This window comes from Electrophorus electricus, chromosome 17 (assembly GCF_013358815.1).
Source record: "Electrophorus electricus isolate fEleEle1 chromosome 17, fEleEle1.pri, whole genome shotgun sequence".
NCBI lineage: Eukaryota > Metazoa > Chordata > Actinopteri > Gymnotiformes > Gymnotidae > Electrophorus > Electrophorus electricus.
Window position 1 is genome coordinate 2,867,677 of NC_049551.1, and position 20,421 is coordinate 2,888,097.

Genomic DNA, 20,421 nt, shown 5'->3' on the forward strand with positions numbered 1-20,421 from the left:
CTTCTGTGGCAACAGCTGAATAATCAGTCATTGGGCTACTATGGAGGGGAATATGGGCAACCACCACATGGAGAGCCAGTACAAGAATCTTCTCAATCCTTAGGCAACATAAATATGGATGGAAATCAAAAGTACTGTGGCCCACAAGCCTTGACTGAATTACCCACTAACCAGGGACAGAGCTATAAGAAGCCAGAATATTGCAAGGATATAGTAAACAATTCAGTTGTGCAAAAAACATACCCCAGTTTGAATGGGATCAATTATCATGGGTACTGCACTGAAGAAGTAGGTGCTCTAAATTTAAGCACAAAAGACAATGATACATTTAGCAGTTCTCACATGTTTGAGAGCTGTCACAGTTTAAATAGTGTAGAATATCATGAGGGGTATTATGAGGAGCACCCACCAAATTTGGTGGACAAAAATGGAGAATATATGTATAATGGCACATCAGACTTTTACAGACGTGTTAGTAATGAAAGCCATCCAGATGTAACTGGTTATCCCAATGGCTGTAATCCTCCTTCTATAGCCAATGTGGATACAGAGGACTATGTATATCTTAAAGAGTCAGAGTGGTACCAACAATGGCTCTCACTTATGGAGCAAGGTATGTGGTGGCAAGCGGATGATGGAGATTGTGGCTACTTTATCTATACTGATTATGAGTATATATATGCCCTGCTGACCGATGGCACTGGCCAGTATGTCTATGCATGTACTCCAGAAGAAGAGATGATCACAAATGGGCAGATGACGAGCAGCTACCCTAGTGCCTGGCTCAACAATGAGATGGTTATTGTCTGTGGCTTCAAAATTCCTCTCTTCAATGAAGATGAAGTCCTCGGGCTTCCAGCGCAAGAAGAGAGTGAGGCTCAGCTCTTAAGTGCACCCTTAAACCTGTCTAAGGCATATAGGAAAGGTAATGAAATAATGAATCTGAACTTGGATCGTTTCTCTCAGTGGTTTGAGAGCTCTCTTTTTGCCCAAAAAGCACAAGCTAAGGCTCTTTCATCATATCAATTAAACAGGTTTAGATTGGATACAAGACAAATTCAGAACAGTGTTGCCACCCTGAAGCCTTTACAGGAAGCTGTTGATCTCACAGTAAATGGAGCCAAATACAATCACTCAGATTTAAATAGCAGAGGAAAGAAAGAACTCCTTGGACAGAAAGTGCTGATTTCTTTTTCCCCAACTGCAGAAACGTACTCTGCTGATACATGTGTTTACAGATGCTACCAGCCTCACCAGAGACGCCATTCAGATACTGGAATACAAATAAAGCATATAGATGACGCTTCAGAGGAAGAATGGCGAAAGAGAGTTCAGCCTGGAGAGATACTGCAAAATAAGTCCCTTAAGATATCCTCTTTACTGGCTTCAATTGTTGCAATAAGTCCAAAATCAGAATCAAACAATATAAGCTCCACAACAGATAGAGATGATACACATCCTATAGTGAAACAGGGAAATTTTTGTACGCGCTTAGTCTCTGCATACCAACATGACCAAAATGGCATTCTTTCAACAGGTATTCATAGTACAAAAACAAAACTCATAAAGGATGATGAGTCAGCTGCTATAACCCTATCACGAAGCAGGAATCTGGAAACATCAAAAACCGCTTCAGTGTCATCTAGAATCTTTCCCCAAATACCAGTAGGGCTTCCAACATCCTCTTCAAGTTCTCACTGTACAACTCTGAAGTCTAAACTAGCTGGACAAGCCACAATGCCTCAACAGTTAGCTTTTCCTATTACACCACCCATTGCTGTAGTTTCCACAAACTCAAGTCCACCTACAAAACCCACTCTTTCTCCAGATGCACAGAGTGATGAAATACCTTCTGATAAACCCCAGGGAAGTTTTCTAAACTTTTTCAAGAATGGAGCAGTGCTTAAAGAGCCAAAGCAAATGACTTCCCTATCCTCTCAAGCTGTTGCAACACAACCAGAGGAAAACAAATGTCTTCCTGGTGGATTTAAAGATTCAAACACAAAGAATGTGGGCACTGTAAAGTCCAGTCATTTTAGGTTAAAGGGAAACTCTTGCTCTCAGGCCACATCGAAGAAAACAGATTCACAAGTGTCCTCTTTACATCAACCTCTGTCCGCTGATTTGAGACATTATGCAAAAAAAGGTCATGATCAGCAAATTACGTCAAAGTCTGAAGGAATCCAGAAACAAGTGACAATGAATACATTTAGTTGTGATAGTCTATCAGATATGTCAGATATGCCTGATGCATCACAGATACCGCATGTCCAATTATCAAGTAAGACTAAATCACAAATATTTTCCCCCAATGCTAATGATGGACTACCAACATCTGGGCAAATAAAACCAGAACCTTCCAACAAACCAGGAACTGGATTTTTTGGCTTCTCCATTGGGGAAATAATTTCTGAGACCTTAGGAAGTAAAGATGAATCTCCAGGGAAAGGCTTCCTGTCTATGTTGAGTGGTTTTAGTCCACAACAGGCACCAACTCGGACTGTATCTTCTTCTCAAGTGGAAGGTAAACCTGCAAGAGCCACATCAGGCAAAAGCATCATCGGTGGTACCAGCACACAGCAGACACAAGAGGCTGCTTCCATAAGTCAAATTCCTGGAACTGCTTCTCCAAAAGAGACCACAGGCATAGGTTTTGTTTCAGTGTTCAGTGGCCCTAGTACTGAACAAACCAGCAAACAAACTGGACCCTTAAATCAAACTATAACATCTGCTTTTGGTGAAGTGTTAGGTGGATCATCAGTTATTAATGAGAGTAAAGCTAAAGGCTTGATTTCTATGTTGAAAGAAGTTGGTCCAAAACCACCAGCCAGTTTTCAATCAGCAACAGGGCCAACTCCAGGTACAGAAATTCCAAAAGTAGTACCACCCAAAGAGTCAAAGAAAGAGGGCAAAGGTATTTCTTTTGTATTTAGTGAATCCAGTCCTCAAAAGACTTCCCCACAAGCTCCTTCTGATGCAAGTAATCTTCAAGAAGTAGCCACTCAAAAAGAGCCCCCTGCAAAAGGTCGGTTCTCATTGTTCAGTGGTCCTGGTCCACAACAGAAAACGTCTCATTCAACATCCATTTTTGGTGGTATCGCAGCCAGATCTAGTGGTAATGAAGGGCCAGCAAAATTATTACTGTCAGTGTTTGATAGACAAAGTCTCCAGTCAAATGCTCACATGTGTCCTCAACCACATCAACAGACTGGTGCTCTGCGAAATGAGCAGGAGAGTTTAACCCCAGAGTCAGTTATTCCAGAAAATGAACCATCTAAAGACATAAGAGTCAAAAATGTATCCTCAGTATCCAGTGGTCCTTTTGCAGAACAACCAGACTCCAAGAACTTTACCATTCTTGACAGTAAACAGTCTGAAGAGTCACCAGCTAAAAGCTTGTTGTCCATGTTCAGCACCCTAACTCAGCAGCAAGGACCTTCTCAACCTCATTTTCTAAGTGGAACACTGTCCAGTACATCTGTGATAAATAAAACTTCAGGTAAAGGATTTATGTCAACGCTAAATGGATCTAGCCTTCAGGCCAGTGAAATGCAGCTTATACAAACTCCTGCTCCCACAGTAGGTACCTCAGCTGCTCAAAAGGAGGTTTCTCCAATCACAACCTCTGTATCTGCTAAATCAACTGTCAAATTAACCCATCCTTATGAAGGTTCAGCTCCTGAGGTAGACTCCCAGGGTGCTTTCCTACCTAAAGAAGGAGCGATATCAGGTTTATTGTCAATATTTAGTGGGTCAGGTTCCCTAGATACAGACCCTCTTCCAGTTACCTCAGGATATAAGGACATTCCTGGCCAGAGTTTTTTTGCTGGTGTTCAGAGCAGTTCAGGATCAGAGGATAATATTCCTGAAAATTCAGCTTCAGAACTACAAGGAAAAGGTTTGTTTTCTGTGTTTTTTGGGACAAGTGCCCAGCAGGCCACACCTCCTATTTCCTCATTATTTCGAGGTATTCTGCCTAGTTGCCATGCTGCAAAAGACGCTCCTGAGAGAAGTCTGCTGTCTGTGATTCTTGGAGTTAGTCCAGCTTCAACACCTGGTCAGACACGGACAACGTACAGACAATCTGAAAATAAGGGTGTTTTTAATGTTTCCTCATTATTTTCTCAAGGAGGTGATGCAGGGGATGATGAATCCAAAACAGAAGGATTGGGTCTCTTAAACAAGCCGCCGAAACATCAAGATACGTGTCCGGCACGTTTTGTAGAAGATCAAAAAACAGCTACATCACCTAACCATATGCCAGAAGAAATAATTAAAAAAACAAGTGTTGACATTGACGCAGTGACTATGCAAGCACAAACTGTAATGGCAGACACAGGAAAACAACTTGAGAGCATTTCTTACTCTCAGTACCTCACTAGATCTGAGAAGGCGACTGTTGATATACAATTTACGGTAGTTAGCCAAGACGTAAGTAAGCCTTATTGTTCTGGAGAAGTACCATACAATACTCAGCCATGCTCACAAAATGAGAATTCCTGTCCGATTCAAACTCAGCCTAAACAAGATGTGACTACTACACAGATCATAACTGCTGACAGAGAAGTTCAGCAAAAATATCCAGAAGCTGAGAGGTTTTTAATAGAAAACAAAAACAACAATGATCAGATTAACAAAGAATCAGCTTGGTTGAATAAGTCCACTGAAGACTCAGACAAAACACCTGCAGCTGTAAACCCATCTGATATTAGTCCATCAACTAGGACAGGAGATACTGAGAAAAACATAAAACATGATGCAATACATGAGAAGCCCACTGTCATTTTGGCAGAACCTGAAGATAAGATAGGATACAAGTCAGGACCTCCCAAAGACAGCATACCTAAACCAGCTCAATTGCCTTCATCAGATCCATCACAGTACATATTTGGCATGGCTGGTTTATTATCCCCAAAACTTGGTTTCACAGCAGGATCCAGAGATGCTGGAATGTCTTTTGGATCTTTCTTTTCCTCAGCACCCAGCATACCAAAAGGTTTTCCTGCAATGCTACAAGCAGATGGTGGTGGACTTCTGTCTGGATTTAAGTCACTTTCAACAGTTATTTTTCAAGAAGAAAAGCCAGCAGCATCAAAGGATACAATATCAACAGGTTCTTTGTTTGCAGAGCAGAGAGACTTTTTATGGCAAAGAGATACTCCAGCATCGACCACACAGGAGACTCCCACTGTTGTTACAACCCAATCCAAAGGCCAGGACAATAATGTAAACATTCCAGAAAGTGCCCAAGGAAACATAAAACCTAGCAGTGTAGAAAATGTCAACAAAGATGATGTTGAAATAAAACATGACATTTTTCCACACCCAGAAAACTCTGAGACAAAGGTCCAAATAAAAGGCCCCATAGGTAACTTGGCAAAAGCCCAGATTAGTGTCTTAACACCAGAAACAGATCCTCCATCCCAAAAACAGCAAGAGTCCCAGATTCATCCCCTACCCTCTGCAGCGCTCTCTTCAGGATTACAGCAGGAAAACAAGGAGCTTTTAAGTGCAAAAAGGCTAGTAGCATCATAAATGAAAAGAATTTATGATGAAATGTCTTCAACATTACCACATTAGCATCAAAAGCTAGTAGCTTCCTCTGTTATTATTGCCCTCAATCCTTTAGATCATCATTTTATGTTGTCTCCCTGTGTGTGGGTTTGTGGAGGTGTGGGGGAAGGGGGTGTTAGCATACTTTTGCTTTCCTGCTAAGACCTTAGCAGATCTTAGTAGTTTTTTCCTACCCCAAAGCTGAGTGCATTAACATGTTCCTGAAAAAAAAACAAAAAAACATTATTAAGAATTGTTACTATTATTTTATGATCATTTAAATCTATTTTGTGTCTTACAGTATTGTCTTTTTTTTCTTTCACACAAATCAGCCCAGGAGATTGTAGTCACTTTGGATCTTCAGGGAACATCAGCCAGGCCAGTTCTCCACTTAGTGAGATTGGCCATGAGAGTATTGTGTGTTCAGAACTGGAGCAGTCGCAGCACTCATTCCACAGTACAGGCTATCGCCCACCCACAAATGGACACCACACAGCCAATGGACAGTACACTGCCAAAGGACACTGTCCTGCCAATGTAAACACCTCTGTGGAGAAGGAAGGATTGAAGTCTTCTCAAAAGACTGAAAGGGGTAACAGCAGCTCCTTGGAAAAAGATGGTGTGCTCCAAGAGAAGAATCAGCCAGAGAAATCTGTATGGTATGATGACGATTTATATGCACTTTATGAGCTACTGTGTGTTCTCTGTTTGCTAAAGTGCTGGAATAAGTCTTTGTTCCAATGTAACAAGTGCAGGGTTTAACATTTCAAATGAAATAATATTAACTGTGCAGCCATATGCACTTGAGTATAATTGAGCACTGGTTAATTCCTGCTGCTGGTACTGCCACTGGACCCTTGAATAATGCTCAGTGCAACTAATTGATTGAGTGTACTAAGTCATAAATTTCTGAAAATGAGCTACTCTCAAAGCATATGCACCCATCTCAGTTCCCAGGATAATGGATCACCTCTGCCATTCTCCCCATCTCGACTTCGTTGGCTAAAGGCTGTCAACAGAGTGAGAGTTCAGCTTCAGGAGGTACAGTAGGGAGGCTACACCCTCCATCCCCTATGCCTCACATAAAACACCACAGAGAGCTGTTTTATCGCCGCCGTCTAGCCCTATTACCGACATCTTACCAATATACTTTATTAAAACTCCCACTTCAGCAGGCGGGTAAGTATGAATCACACTCTTTTATGAGGTTGACACATAAACATGTGTTTTAGATTGGTCAAATCTCACCACATTTTTTAGTGGGACATGTTGGCTTGTTCTGAAAAAGAGGGCTTTGCATTTTGCAATCTGTAGACGAATTAGTTTCTCTTGGAAATCAGTTTTTACTCCTTGCACGCTTTAAGTACTACAACAACAAATAATTTAAACAATACCATTTGCCTCATGAAGCCTTTAATGTGTGCATTTGCCCTGCTCTCAGGCACTAAACCCCAGTAATACTGGAACAGGTGCGATACTTTTTCAGCCCTTCAGCCCTGATTGGAGCGCCTGTATAGCATAGATCATCAGGTGTGGCTGGGAGAGTGATGTGTGGTCCTCGGTGCCAGTGTATGGCCGTTAATCTTCTACTCTAATATCAGGCAGGTAAAGGCTCATGAGATTCTGAGGATGCTTCCTCTTCAAACCCACAGCAGACCGCTAATCTGCTAAGGCCAAGGTCAGGCTCTCAGGAGACGCCATCCTGCCATCACTGATAAAGTCTAGAGGACTAATTAAAGAGCAAGAAACAGAGAGCTGTGTGTGTGTGTGTGTGTGTGTGTGTGTGTGTGTGCTTGCATCTAGAAATTAAATAAAAATGTTTTAAAGGTAACTACATGGAACATGGCAATGTTTCAGAAAGTAAATTGTTTGTCTAAAATGTGTATAGCTAATCCATACAGTTTAGTCCCTGTAAACCTGTCATTTTGGTAAATCCCATAATGATGAATGGTCTGGAATTTAATAGAACAAAAGGGAATGTGTTTGAAATCCTATATACACTAATGTATGTTCACAGGCTTTTCTGAAGGATCAAATAACGTATTCTATTGCCTGTTTATATCCATCAAAAATGAATCTGCTTGGAATGGCTCTGTATGCATTTATGTAGACTTATATTTCCATATAGTGCCATGGCATGTTCCCCTTATTCCAGTTTTATATGTTCATTTTTGTTTGATCACTGTTTCTCTGTCCTCTCTCCTCTTGCTCCTCATTTGTCTGAACAGGCTGTAACTGGGGGATCAGGTCTTTGCATATGTGTGTGTGTGTGTGTGATTTGTCAGGGGCTTTAATTAACCCTAAAGTGTGACTGCAACACTTGATTGACACTGAGCTTGTGAATGACATGGGATCATGAAAGGAAAGTGGAGTATGGGAACAGAAAATCCAGCTACAGAAGAGAACATAAAGATGTGTTGGGCAAGGGCTTTTCATTAGATTGATATACAAGTGCTCTGGCGTGGAGGGCATTTGATGCTAGATGGAGAGGTGTATGGAGTGAAGCATTCCATTAATAAAACTCAGTTAATGCTAATTAACTGCCCTCATACAGCGGCCCTGGCTCCAAGCTCCATTATGGCGATTGCTGTTAGGAAGGCTGTTGGAGATGTCTGCGTAAACGCCTACTAATCGAATAGAGTGGAAGTGAGGAGAGGCAAGGTTTGAGCACAGTGTACATTCATGTAAATGTCATGTTACAGAGGACAGGAGGAAGCGCTCAAAACACAAGTCTTAAAAGGCACTAATGAATTAAAGTTGGGCAAGATTCATTCCCTTCAGCATTCCGTCTCGGTACTGAAACACGTATGAATGCAGGACCGATTTATGTTGCTTTTTAGTTTCAGCAAAAAGCAGGGAAATGGAGCTCATGTTAGCTCATCCTTGCCATGTTCAAAGATGGTCATAGAGGTCCATTTTCATTTGAAAGTATTATCCTGGACAGTATTTTTACTGGTGACGTGCAGCTGACCATTTTTGCCATGAAAATTGCGCATATTTTTTGTTTGCTAACTTTGTAATGTTCATCTCTGTTTGATGTTTGTGCATGAGGGTCCTCACAGTAAGTATCTCCATATTGTTTTTATAGGAATGAAAGGCAGAGAGGGAGGAAGGGGGCCAGATAAGGAGAGAGAGAGAGAGGAAACACTGAGCTGGCATTTTGACAGCTTCAGATTAGCCTTGTGCTGGAATACACTGCCAGAGGACAGGGACAGATGCACAGGGAGGGAGGAAGAGAAATAAAGTGGTGGGGTTAGATGGAGGGATACAGAGCGTGGGGGGTTGGAGAGAGAGGTGGGGGTTGTCTGAGGCTAAGGAAGAATGGAGAGAGAGAGAGAGAGACAGAGAGAGACAGAGAGAGAGAGAGAGACAGAGAGAGAGAGAGAGAGAGAGAGAGAGAGAGAGAGAGACAGACAGAGAGAGAGAGAGAGAGAGACAGAGAGAGAGAGAGAGAGAGAGAGACGGAGAGACGGACAGTAGGGGGCTGGTTGTCTGAGGGAGAACCGCTAGTCTAATATAGTGTGATGCCAGGCTGGACTGTACCCCACTCAACCATGTCAGCCATAGAGAAAAGAAGGTTGTCAGTGCCTCTTCTCTGAAGTCTTGCTCCATTGCCAACAGTCAGCATTCCAATGACCCATGAGCCATTCACATCTGATGAAAACACTTGTAGTAATGGATTTTATATCTTGGGGATATTTTATTCACTTGTCAGCGTGATGAATCGGATAATTCCATCAAAGTGAAGCACAATTTTCTTCCGCTCGCCTGGGTCACCTCTGCAAGGTAAGATTACTCACTTTTTTGTGCATGTTTTTTTCTGTAACTATTATTTCAGTATTATAGCATATTACTTAAATTAAAGAAACCCAAACACAAGACTAAGTGTGCCAAGTTGCTCATTAAGCAGTATATTTCTTTCTCACTGGACTGTTGAAAATGTGTCACTTTTGTTGTGGAAAGTCATGTTGTGCAGTGCTGCTTGAAATGCATAAAAAAGAGAAAAAGGCACATATGAGTTTTTGGCTTTGCATAAGCAGTAACTGATGATCTATTGGTATCAGAGGGACCTCACTCATGCATGTGTTTGAAACGAGACAAAACAGCTCACACAGGAAGAGGAAATCACTATGTAGCAGGGTGCAGCAACATTTCCATCAAAAACAATCAAGATTTTCAGCAGCTGTTTCCACATTGAGGGGAGCAGAGACCTAACTGGATTAAACAGGTCATGGCCACCAAGACCCGATTAACTTGATTCCTCAAATGGCCCAGAGCCATCTTCCCTGGAGTAGCTTAACTTCTGCCAGAGTACAAGACTTTCTAATGAAGCTTAACAAACTGCTTCTCTGTGTCTGCATATGAGCGAAAAAATAAATAAATAAAATTATGATACTTCTGAAAGGGCCAGCTAAATGTAAAATGAATTGCTATATATAATGTAATCCTGGCTGTCTCCTCTAAGATTTTATATGCATATTATTGATAACCTCACTGGTCTTGCATGATTTCCTACAGAGTGTGTGATTTTTGTCATTTCTACTGGCTGTTCTATTATCATGCTAATGAACACATGCAGCTTCTGAGTGGCACTGGTTAGACGATAAGCTTCAGCTGGGATTAATGAATTTATTTGTATGGGGTCTGGCATTTTTATTGCTATGTTTTGTATATATGATTGAACACTGAGATGCTAGATAATAACTATATATAGAATGTGGTCTTGGACAAGATCCATGTTTTAAGACATTTTTTTCTGCTAGGCTGAACACACCCTGGTTAATAAGTTTAGTGATATCAGTTCATAAGTGCATTTTTGGCTTTTTTTTTCATAATTAAACAAAAGAATGAGCTTTTTTGTCAATATGACTTCAAATGCTGTATATATCTGATGGTGTATGTCTGGTAAAAATATAATCTGTAATGTCCCATTTAAAACTCCAGGCAAAAAGCCAATGCGTGCCCTTGAGTGCAACCACCTCAAACGCATATTGTTGGAGTTACAGTTACAATCATGTCGACCACTGAGTGCATTTAGAAGCTTAGTGGGACTGGCTCTGAATTTCAATGACCACCTTGTTGTGGAGTAACAGATATTAGCTGTGCTAAGAATGGTTATAAAAAAATGTATTCAACTTCTTGTTTCAGAAGATGACTCCCTGCTTATACTCACTAAGGTTCTGGCCAAACTCATGATCCATCATGAGCATGAACTGTCGAGCCTGCTGTTGAAAATTCTAATAGACTGAATAATAAATAAAATTTTACAGTCTGTCACTATGATCAGCTTTTAAAACTGGTTATGTGAGCAAGCAGACTTCCTGAGATTTTGCTTGTTTTTTTAATTACCTTAAATATATCTTAAATTTCTGGGGGAGGGGGTCAGTTATTCTGAAAAAGATGAGCTAAATGTGGTGTCATTCTGTCAGCCTGGGGAGATGGTAAAGCAGCTATTAGACACAGCAGGGATCTGGCCAACAGCTAAATGACACACGGTCCACACAGCTGGATGGAGGCAACAGTCGCACACACTGTGGGACATGCTGACTAAATACCACCCTGATTTTTAATAGGAACTTGTCCTTGCATGTGTCAAGCCTGCCATTCCTTCAAAGACTCAAGTATGTCGAGTGCAGTACGCACAAAGATAGTGTTGCTGGTTAAGAAATCATTTTTAGGAATTTGCTATTGTGGTCATGAGGTTTCAAACTGTGAGAAATTGATGAGCAAGTGAGTCCATTGTTTCTAACACATGCTAATACTGGCCACAGACAAGACAATAATGCTTAAAGGTCATCTTGTTGTCACTTGCATGCACAAATGTTCACTGCTTTAAGACCAGGCTTACAATGCTGTCATTACCTTCAAGTGACAGATGATTTGTTTAAGGTTTACTAGAGTAAGCGATAAAAACACTGAGCCTGTTCTGATGATGACTCATGACTATGTCAAATATTACTAAGGGTTTCCATCATAATTAGCTTGGATGGTAACTTATTTTACCACTGCATGCCAAAGTTTTTATCTTTTGTATTTCTGAGTTTTCTGTGGTGGCCTGTGAAATTGTGTATATTTATTCCGCATTGTGCTTACAGGGTATAATATTAACATGTTTAAGTATCCTCTGTGAAAGTCTCATTGATTTTATAGGAAATTGTTGGTGTAGTTGCTCAGTATATTGAATGTGTATTCAGATGTTGTTTGCTTTGACTTATAAATAGTTCACAAGAGCTGTTATTGCACACCAAGACATTTTATACTCTTTCTGTTATGGTATAACTACAATTAATGAATAGCAAAAGTGAAGTGTTTTGGTATGTGCAGTATTATAATTGAGAGGAACATTTCTGTTGTCATAGTAAATGATGTTTAGTGACATCTGTGAGTCTTTTTAATTTTTTTAAAACTTTCCTTATTTTTTGTCAAGTGCATTTCAGTCTGTGGTAGTCAGTTCTTCTGTGGTAATGTGGAACTGAACAGTTTCTTCATACATTACAGGTTGGATCTACAAGTGAGATGACCCTTTTTTGTGGCTTTACAAACTGTAGCTTCAAACTGCTGGTCACCATGTGAGGAACATCTGAGGAACACCTGACTGTATGGTGGGCAACAGCTAAGCACCACCTGATGCAAAGTAATGTTATCACACAATCAAGATGAAGAAGATGAAACAAGCGAAACAGGCATTTTTCATCAGAACTTGCCCAAGAGAGAAGAAGTGGACAAAAAAGTTGGCAAGAAAGCTCAGAGCCACAATGTCAGACGAGGCCTGTGCAAGAAGATCCAGAAACTTCTTCAGAGCTCAAGAGAACATGATACTTGTGGCTTTCATCACAATGCTCTGGAGGTGGAGGAAGACATGTTTATCTGTGGAATAAAACGAGGACCTTCTAGTCATGAACCTAGTGTCATCTCTCTGCCAAGTAGCAAAGGTCCAGTTAAAGGAGACAAGAAGCACCAACCTACTGAGTTACTCAGTGATGGCACCACTGGGATCCAGTGCCCTGCAACAGTTGGCAGAGTCTTAGCCAACTCTGAGTACACAGACAAAAAACCCAAAATGGAAGAGATGCACAAACCCACAAACAAGGAGGTAGAAGAAGGTGGAAACAAAGAAAGATGTTCTAGCACCATAGTGGAACACATCTTAAAAGAGCTTCAGGGCATTAATAAAATCCAAGAAGAGATCTCTGACTTGCGTCAGTATCTGATGTCTGTGAGTGGCTCAGTTAATGAGATGTCCTGCTGTGTAGATGCTGTGCTGATGGAAATTGAGGAGCTCTATACAACCGGTGCCATTGGTCATCCCTCACCTCAGAGAGTGGTGACTCGTCGCAAGAGCTTAGGCAGACAGAAAGGTGTCACAGCTATCAAGAGACATAATAAAAGTCCTTTATTAAAAAGACCTGTAAAGTCTGAAAAGAATGGAACATCTGCTTATTGCGATGTGTCAAGAAAATCCAAAATGCCTGACCCAGAGGTTTCAGAAAACTCGGATGAATCATCTTGCCGAGTGCGACCTTCTAAGTACCCCCATCATGACATGGCTTATGGCCAGGACTTCCCAAGCACTAGCACTTTGTCCTCATGTCACAGCTCCAAAAGCAGAGGGCAGAATGGTACTCTTCATTCCAGGGATGTAGATCCTCAAATGAGTGGATGGGAACCTTCACACATGACTCTAAGTGCAAGTGGAGAAGGAGGATGGAGTGGGGACACAGGGTGGAGTGAGGAAGATTGCTGCTCATGCCAGAATAGTGCAGATGAGGTAGAAGATGTAAGGAATCCTGATGCCTGGCACAGATACAATGGTGGGGAGACTAGTAGCACTCTAGACCACTCATCCGAAAGCAGTTCTGAGCACTTCTCCTTACTGTTTGGACACCACTACAACTCTCTCTCCAGTCTGTCAAGTGTTGCAGACTGGAAGCATACCAGAAAACAGGCGGTGTCTGATATAGAATGTGAATATGCACCAAATTGCCCATATTCCCGGAGTTCGGGTTACCACACTATGGATGCATATGCAGATGAGCCGTGTAGTGGTCCATCCAGAAGCCTTAGTTGTTCCACACTGGGACTAACAGATTATGATGATGGCTGCCAGGACTTGCACTCTTCTTGCGAACACTGCCTTTCCGTCAAGCACACAGGTATGGATTCTGCAGACAGCATGGAGAGGATGTGGCCTCACGGGGTTTATCCAAGCGTGACTGAAGAACAGGGTGGTCCAGATTGCTCTGACAATACTGTCACAGATGCCTCCCAGCCACCTAATGTTGCGATCGACGTGGTAAAAGTGAGCAGAGCCATGCTTACCTTTCGGTCTGCTCTTTGTGGAACTCTGAAGAGGCTTGAGGTGTCTGATTGTCAGTGTTCTGATGAGGAGAATATATCAGATGTAGCCTCCAGTCCAGACAACCACTCAAATGAGCTTTTGGATGTCGACTCAACTGTGGATAGTTATGGTTCCGCTCACATTATACCAGCCAGCAGCGAAGCTTTAGATCAATGCTCATCACCGCAAAAGACAGGTGATGCTTCTTTCCACAGAGAATATAATTTATGTAATTTGAAAGTAATCCAACCAACTGAATCTTTGCAGTTGTTTGATCCTCAGGGATCCACCTCTGGTACTGCATCACCCTTTTGTTCTCCAACTGAATACTATTCAATGCACAATTCATTCAGTGCAGAAAAATGTCTGTCAGACCAAGAACTTTCCAATGCAGATGGTTCTCCTGATCTAAGCCCAGAGAGGTTAGACCCCAATTCAGGGATAGTCAATAGTTGTCCTGAGGAGCTACTTCACATAGAAATAACTTCGACTGCCTGTGAAACCACTGAACCAAGATCTCTGGGCACAATCCCTGAAACGGAGACTGGATTAGATCAGACAGAGACTCAGGTAGACCCAGACAATGATGGCCCTGAACAACTAGATCCTCACCACCAGAAGTGCCTTGCCAATATCCAGCGTGTTCTCAAGGAGCAGAGACAAAGACACAGTTTGTGTAGGATTTCTAGTGGGTCAAAGCATACTTTTTCTCAGGAGGAATTCAATACAGGTATAAATTATATATAAGGCCACCAAAAATATTCCTAAAAAATTGCTTACTCACATATTTGCACTAAACTTATTGTGGCTGTTTTTATCCTAATCTATTTTGCAGAAGAAAGCAGACAGGATGATCAGGTCATTTTGATCAATTCCTTGATTTTTGTTTGATTAAAGTTGCATTCTCAGTGTCCATCTTGTTGTGTTACTGTTTCCGGGTGCTCATAACAAAATGCATGCTCTCACCACTGAATGTGAAATGCATAGGTGTTGTCTAAATAAGCGTTTTTGTGACCTCATTCTTTATTCTTTTTTGCTTTTTTACAAAAAATGAACGTGTTGAATAAATCAGAATGTCTGAGAGAGAGAGAGAAGGAGAGAGGGGGGGGGAGAGAGAGAGAGAGAGAGAGAGAGAGAGAGAGAGAGAGAGACCCTGTTACGGATACTGGAAGCATTGGCCACATATGATGAAGTAAAAAGCCTACAAGAGCATATCACTCTGCGTGTACCATGGGGTTCACTTCTTTTTCTTTTTTGCCTTTGCTGTTGTTGGCCTGCACAAGCACAGTATTGTGACACGTGTGCAGAATTGTAAGAGATCAATGCTTAAGATCAAGACTGTAAGAGCAAAAACAACCCTCCAACAACAGCAGACTTAAATGTACAAACATTATACTTAAGTACTACATCCAGAGATATTTCCATTTTGAATTTTTCAAGAACTTGCTTTCTGTATCATAGGTGACGTATATTTATCAACAAAACCAGAGGATAAATTATTTTACAATATGTATAACAAATATCTATACATTACAAACATTTATATTAAAATAATTTTGCTGAGTTTAATCTGCTCCTCAAACTTTCAGCCTACTTTCTCTATAAATAAAATAATAAAAAATAAAACAAATACTTATTTTTGGCAAGCGGCAACTTAAAAGTTAAGCTTTGATTTGTTATCAGATGTAACAGTTTTGTGCATTTCATCATATGAATTTCAATCTTTTAGAATAAAAAATGGTATTTCTTCGTCTCCCAGGTCGTCTTTGGTATTGCCCCTTTAAGTTTTGACTCTACCTTAAGAGTGGTGAGACTCGACCAATCACATGTCTGTCATTTATTTTAGGTCTTATTACCCATGCTTGTTTTTTGTTTTGTTTTGTTTTGTTTTGTTTGATGGAAGACGTATGTTTTTGCTTTGCTCTCATTAGTATATACCAAACATGATTGTCTTTGTGCCTGAAACAGAACCGGTGGAATGGAGAGAATTCCACACAAGCCTGGCTGAAATCAGGGTGGGTTCTCCTAACTGTACCCTAAACACAACCACGTGCCATTGTATATGCTGTATAGTAGCAGTAAAGGAAAGTGTTTACTGATCTAAAGAGAAGCAATGAAAATGAAAAATAAAATCAAGTACATTTTTTGGTGAAATAAGTGTGCAGACATGTGGAGGCATTTTTGAGCAGAATAAACCCCAGAAAAGGCCGAATGGCCTTGCAGTGCAGTTTTGGGCCATATCCAGATTCTTAAAAAGTGTTTTGTATCTTGTACCTTATTCCTTATTTCAAGAGCTTCCTTTTATATTTATTTTTGTTTTGTATTGTTTTTTGTTCATTTTATTAAGGATTATGGTTAGATGTAATTTGTTGTGTTATCCTTTGATATATGCTATCCTTTAGTAGCTTTAACTCTGATTCATAAGATTTCAGACCAACATACTATTGTGACTTTTGCTAAAGCTGTTCTGTTGCCAGCAGATTACCAGTAGCAGCTTATGGTAGACAAATAGAATTATGAGCATGTATCCTTATTTTGTTTGTTTAAATTTACATTTGTGTGTGTGTGTGGGTGTGTGTGTGGGTGCGCTTGCATGCACACTTCACTTGATAAGAAGTGGGAGTGGCCTGTTTGGGATTGACAGTATGCCAGACTTGAGGAAGAAGAAACCTGTCCCGCTGGTTAGTGATGTGGTAAGTGATGGGACTCTTCCATACAGCTCTGCCTGCCAGCAAAAGAAGCAATCATCACTTTTATTTGAACTGTTGGTGTCTAGTTTTTTAATGTTTTAAGGAGTTTTCCTCCTTTTAACAAATGTTAATTGCTGCATTTATTTTCCCTGTGGGAAGATTGTCTCTTGAATCCCTTTTTTTAAGGTAAACTAGTGAAATATTTTCTTGATTTTTATGCTTTAAAATTTGTTAGATATAAACTCAATAACCAACATTTATTAGCATAACTTGTTTTTTGTTTATTTTCTAAGCTTTATGGATGTGAGAAAATGATATAGATTCAAGCCAGCTCAAACATTCACATGAAAAACCTAGTTTACTGTCAACATGGATGACTAAATCCTAAGAAATCATCAGTTTTATTACCGTGGCTCATCAACTTGGCAACAGAGCTGCTATGACACTGTTTCCTCTCTCCCCAACTTGGAAAAACTTAAAACAAACCTGTACCTCTTTTGAATGCATTCACTCAATGTGGTCAGGCAATGGTAAGTTTAAAGAAATACCCCCTTTGCAGATATGAACGTTGGCTATCGTTTATGTTAAGTAGGACTGGACAGTACTGAATTTGTGGAATTAGTATTGCTTCAGTCTCATAATGTGCAAATACACCACAAATACACCATCCTCCTTTTTCATCGAAATTACAATTAATGAGATATTTTTCTTTACTAATGAAGTACATTTTCAGTACATTAGGTGAAAGTCTACTGTGCATTTCCTGCTATGTTTTTGCACATTACTTGGCATAAAGACATGGGAGTGATTGTTCACCTCCTCAACCACTGGTTTATTTTGGCTTTGTTTTACACCCTGCTTTACATTGGCAGCCAAATTAGGAATATCATGCAAATTAGGAATATCAAACCATGAATCGGTTTCATTTAGAATTGAATCCTGCAATGTGCATCTACTGAAAGGATTCAATTGCGGTCTGTTTGTGTTGCTTGGAATTCCCTTTGTTTTTACCAGACTTGGATATCATTAAGTGTTTCACTTTCCTTGGAGAATCTGTTGAAGTGTTTTCTGCTACCACCCACTAATGTCAGTTCTCTGTGGCACAGTCACTGGTACAGGCCAGGAAAGCAGGTATCACCTCTGCAATGTCCACACGTTCATCCATCAAAGATGAGGAACTTGTGAGTTTGCTGATCTTCCCGAAACCTAATACAGCTACAGATAATACCTAATACAATTTAAATAAGACAATGTAAATGTCCTTTTCATAGTGCGAGAACAGTAAGAGCTAATTTACTCTTCATGTATATTTGATGTTGTTACAAACATCAGGAGACATCTGGCATTCAATGTGTACCTCTCCTCTCACCCCCCACCACCACCTCCGTCTGCAGAAGAACCACGTGTATAAGAAGACCCTGCAGGCTCTGATCTACCCCATCTCCTGCACCACACCCCACAACTTTGAGGTGTGGACGGCCACCACGCCCACCTACTGCTACGAGTGCGAGGGTTTGCTGTGGGGCATCGCCCGGCAGGGCATGCGCTGCACTGAGTGCGGGGTCAAATGTCACGAGAAGTGCCAGGAGCTCCTCAATGCAGACTGCCTACAGCGTGAGTATGGGTGAATGGAGAGTATGGAGGTGATGAAGGATGTATGATGATTACTGTAGTGTGAGTATAGATGATGGGCACTGTATTGCAAGTATGAATGATGGGGACTGCAGTTTGACTGTACAGTGATGACTGCAGTGTGACTGTGTGCAGTGAGGACTGCAGTGTGACTGTACATTGGTGACTGCAGTGTGACTGTGTACAGTGGTGACTGCAGTGTGACTGTGTGCAGTGAGGACTGCAGTGTGACTTTGCGCAGTGATGACTGCAGTGTGACTGTGCGCAGTGATGACTGCAGTGTGACTGTGTGCAGTGATGACTGCAGTGTGACTGTGTGCAGTGATGACTGCAGTGTGACTGTGTGCAGTGAGGACTGCAGTGTGACTGTGTGCAGTGAGGACTGCAGTGTGACTGTGTGCAGTGATGACTGCAGTGTGACTGTATGCAGTGAGGACTGCAGTGTGACTGTGCAGTGAGGACTGCAGTGTGACTGTGTACATTGGTGACTGCAGTGTGACTGTGTGCAGTGATGACTGCAGTGTGACTGTGTGCAGTGAGGACTGCAGTGTGACTGTGTACAGTGGAGGAACATGATCTCCTAATAGAGCAGTTGTCACCAACCCTTCCTTAAGAACAGCTCCATTCCTATCAGAATGTAGCTCAGCTGGTCAGCTAATGAAGAAATTCAAAAAACATAATTTAGTAACATCAGGTGTGGTGAATTAGGGTGGTAGCTAAGCTCTATAGGAAGTGGTACAGGGTAGCATTGTAAATATAGTCTTCTGTATTAAATGAAAGTCATTAAGGTGCCATGTGTTGGGAACAGTTCAGATGTCAGAAATCTTGTTTACAACTCACTGATTTGTGGGTTCCATTATGACTGATGCCACTGTGCCCTTGTGAAAATCCTAAAGGAGACAGCTAATGTAATATAGAGTCAGACAGACAGAGAAACAAACACATGTCCATGGAAAGCAGCTTTCTCCAGCTTTTAACATAGACACCAAATAAGCTCTAAGAAGATTTGATTGGTTTATTGTTGCAGGGGACAGACTGTCTATGCCCTGTCATTATTACTTGCAAAATTTATATCTCAATATAAACTATTTGTATTCCATAGTTAGATTTTATCTGGGTTGCCCTTTTGATTTCTTTTTGAAAAAAAAAAAAATCCTTAGACCTTTGCTTCAAAAGTTAATCAGGTTTCAGCCTGGCAAAGTGCTTTGCAAAAACAGAAAAGATTTTCGTGTTTGGTCACAAATCAGCCTAGTTCTTCTCATCCTTTCTTGAACATGGTCTCTAAGGTCTGGCCTAGAGGTGCCCTAAATGTGATTTAGGTGTCCATCACAGGGCATGTGTATCCATTTTTAAGCAAGAGGGTAGTGGTTGCAGTGTTGGCCAACAGTGTTTATCCAAACGGGTATCTCATTGAGTAATTGAGTGGCAGCTTTATTAGCTTTCTGAGCTGACTTAAGGAAGAAGCAGAGTCCTGAATTATTAGCGTAATGTATTTCAGAGGCTTGGGTACCTGCAGGATTGATAGACTTGCCAGATCAAGTTTGTTTACTGCATATTAAAATTGGAATTAGTTTTAATTAAAGTTAGGGATCATATTTTCCAGGGTTTCTTGAAACAGTATATGGATCTCGATTTAAAATCTAATTCATAATGTCTATAAATCTGAAGCTCTCATAATGACTAGATGTGTTCACTACTGTAAAATTGCCTGTTTACTAGGAGGAGGAATAGAATAGAAAATGTATTGTTGGTCATATTGATCATGTATTTTGTTATGCCATTTGCAAAATGTAATGGTTTTACAATCTGTTTTGTGTGCACTGGTGTGTAACTGGTCTTTTCTTCCCGACACGTGCTACTTACACAGGTGCAGCAGAGAAGAGTTCAAAGCATGGAGCAGAGGACCGCACGCAGAACATCATCATGGCCATGAAGGATCGCATGAAGATCCGTGAGAGGAACAAACCTGAGATCTTTGAGGTCATCAGGGACGTGTTCATGGTCAGTAAGGCTGTCCATGCCCAGCAGATGAAGACCATCAAGCAGAGCGTGCTTGACGGCACCTCCAAGTGGTCGGCCAAGATCACCATTACAGGTATGAAGCAGTGAACGCATGCATTAACGTTCTATGCTGTGACAAATGCCATGCACTTCAGCTGGAACCAGTTATCTAAAGGGATTGTCGTTTTATGGATAACTATATTCTTT

General features: G+C 41.0%; 1 protein-coding gene across 2 annotated transcripts in view; it reads left to right on the plus strand.

Moving 5' to 3' along the window:
* unc13bb (unc-13 homolog Bb (C. elegans)) overlaps nucleotides 1–20,421 on the plus strand; it is a 68,293-nt gene that overhangs the window by 30,886 nt on the left and 16,986 nt on the right. For both annotated transcript variants that reach the window (XM_035535896.1, XM_035535895.1), the window contains exons 9-15: nucleotides 5,886–6,212; nucleotides 6,504–6,594; nucleotides 15,860–15,906; nucleotides 16,506–16,584; nucleotides 17,688–17,762; nucleotides 17,976–18,195; nucleotides 20,081–20,308. In XM_035535896.1, coding sequence (XP_035391789.1) covers nucleotides 5,886–6,212; nucleotides 6,504–6,594; nucleotides 15,860–15,906; nucleotides 16,506–16,584; nucleotides 17,688–17,762; nucleotides 17,976–18,195; nucleotides 20,081–20,308 — 1,067 coding nt within the window. The remainder of the gene's footprint in view (nucleotides 1–5,885; nucleotides 6,213–6,503; nucleotides 6,595–15,859; nucleotides 15,907–16,505; nucleotides 16,585–17,687; nucleotides 17,763–17,975; nucleotides 18,196–20,080; nucleotides 20,309–20,421) is intronic.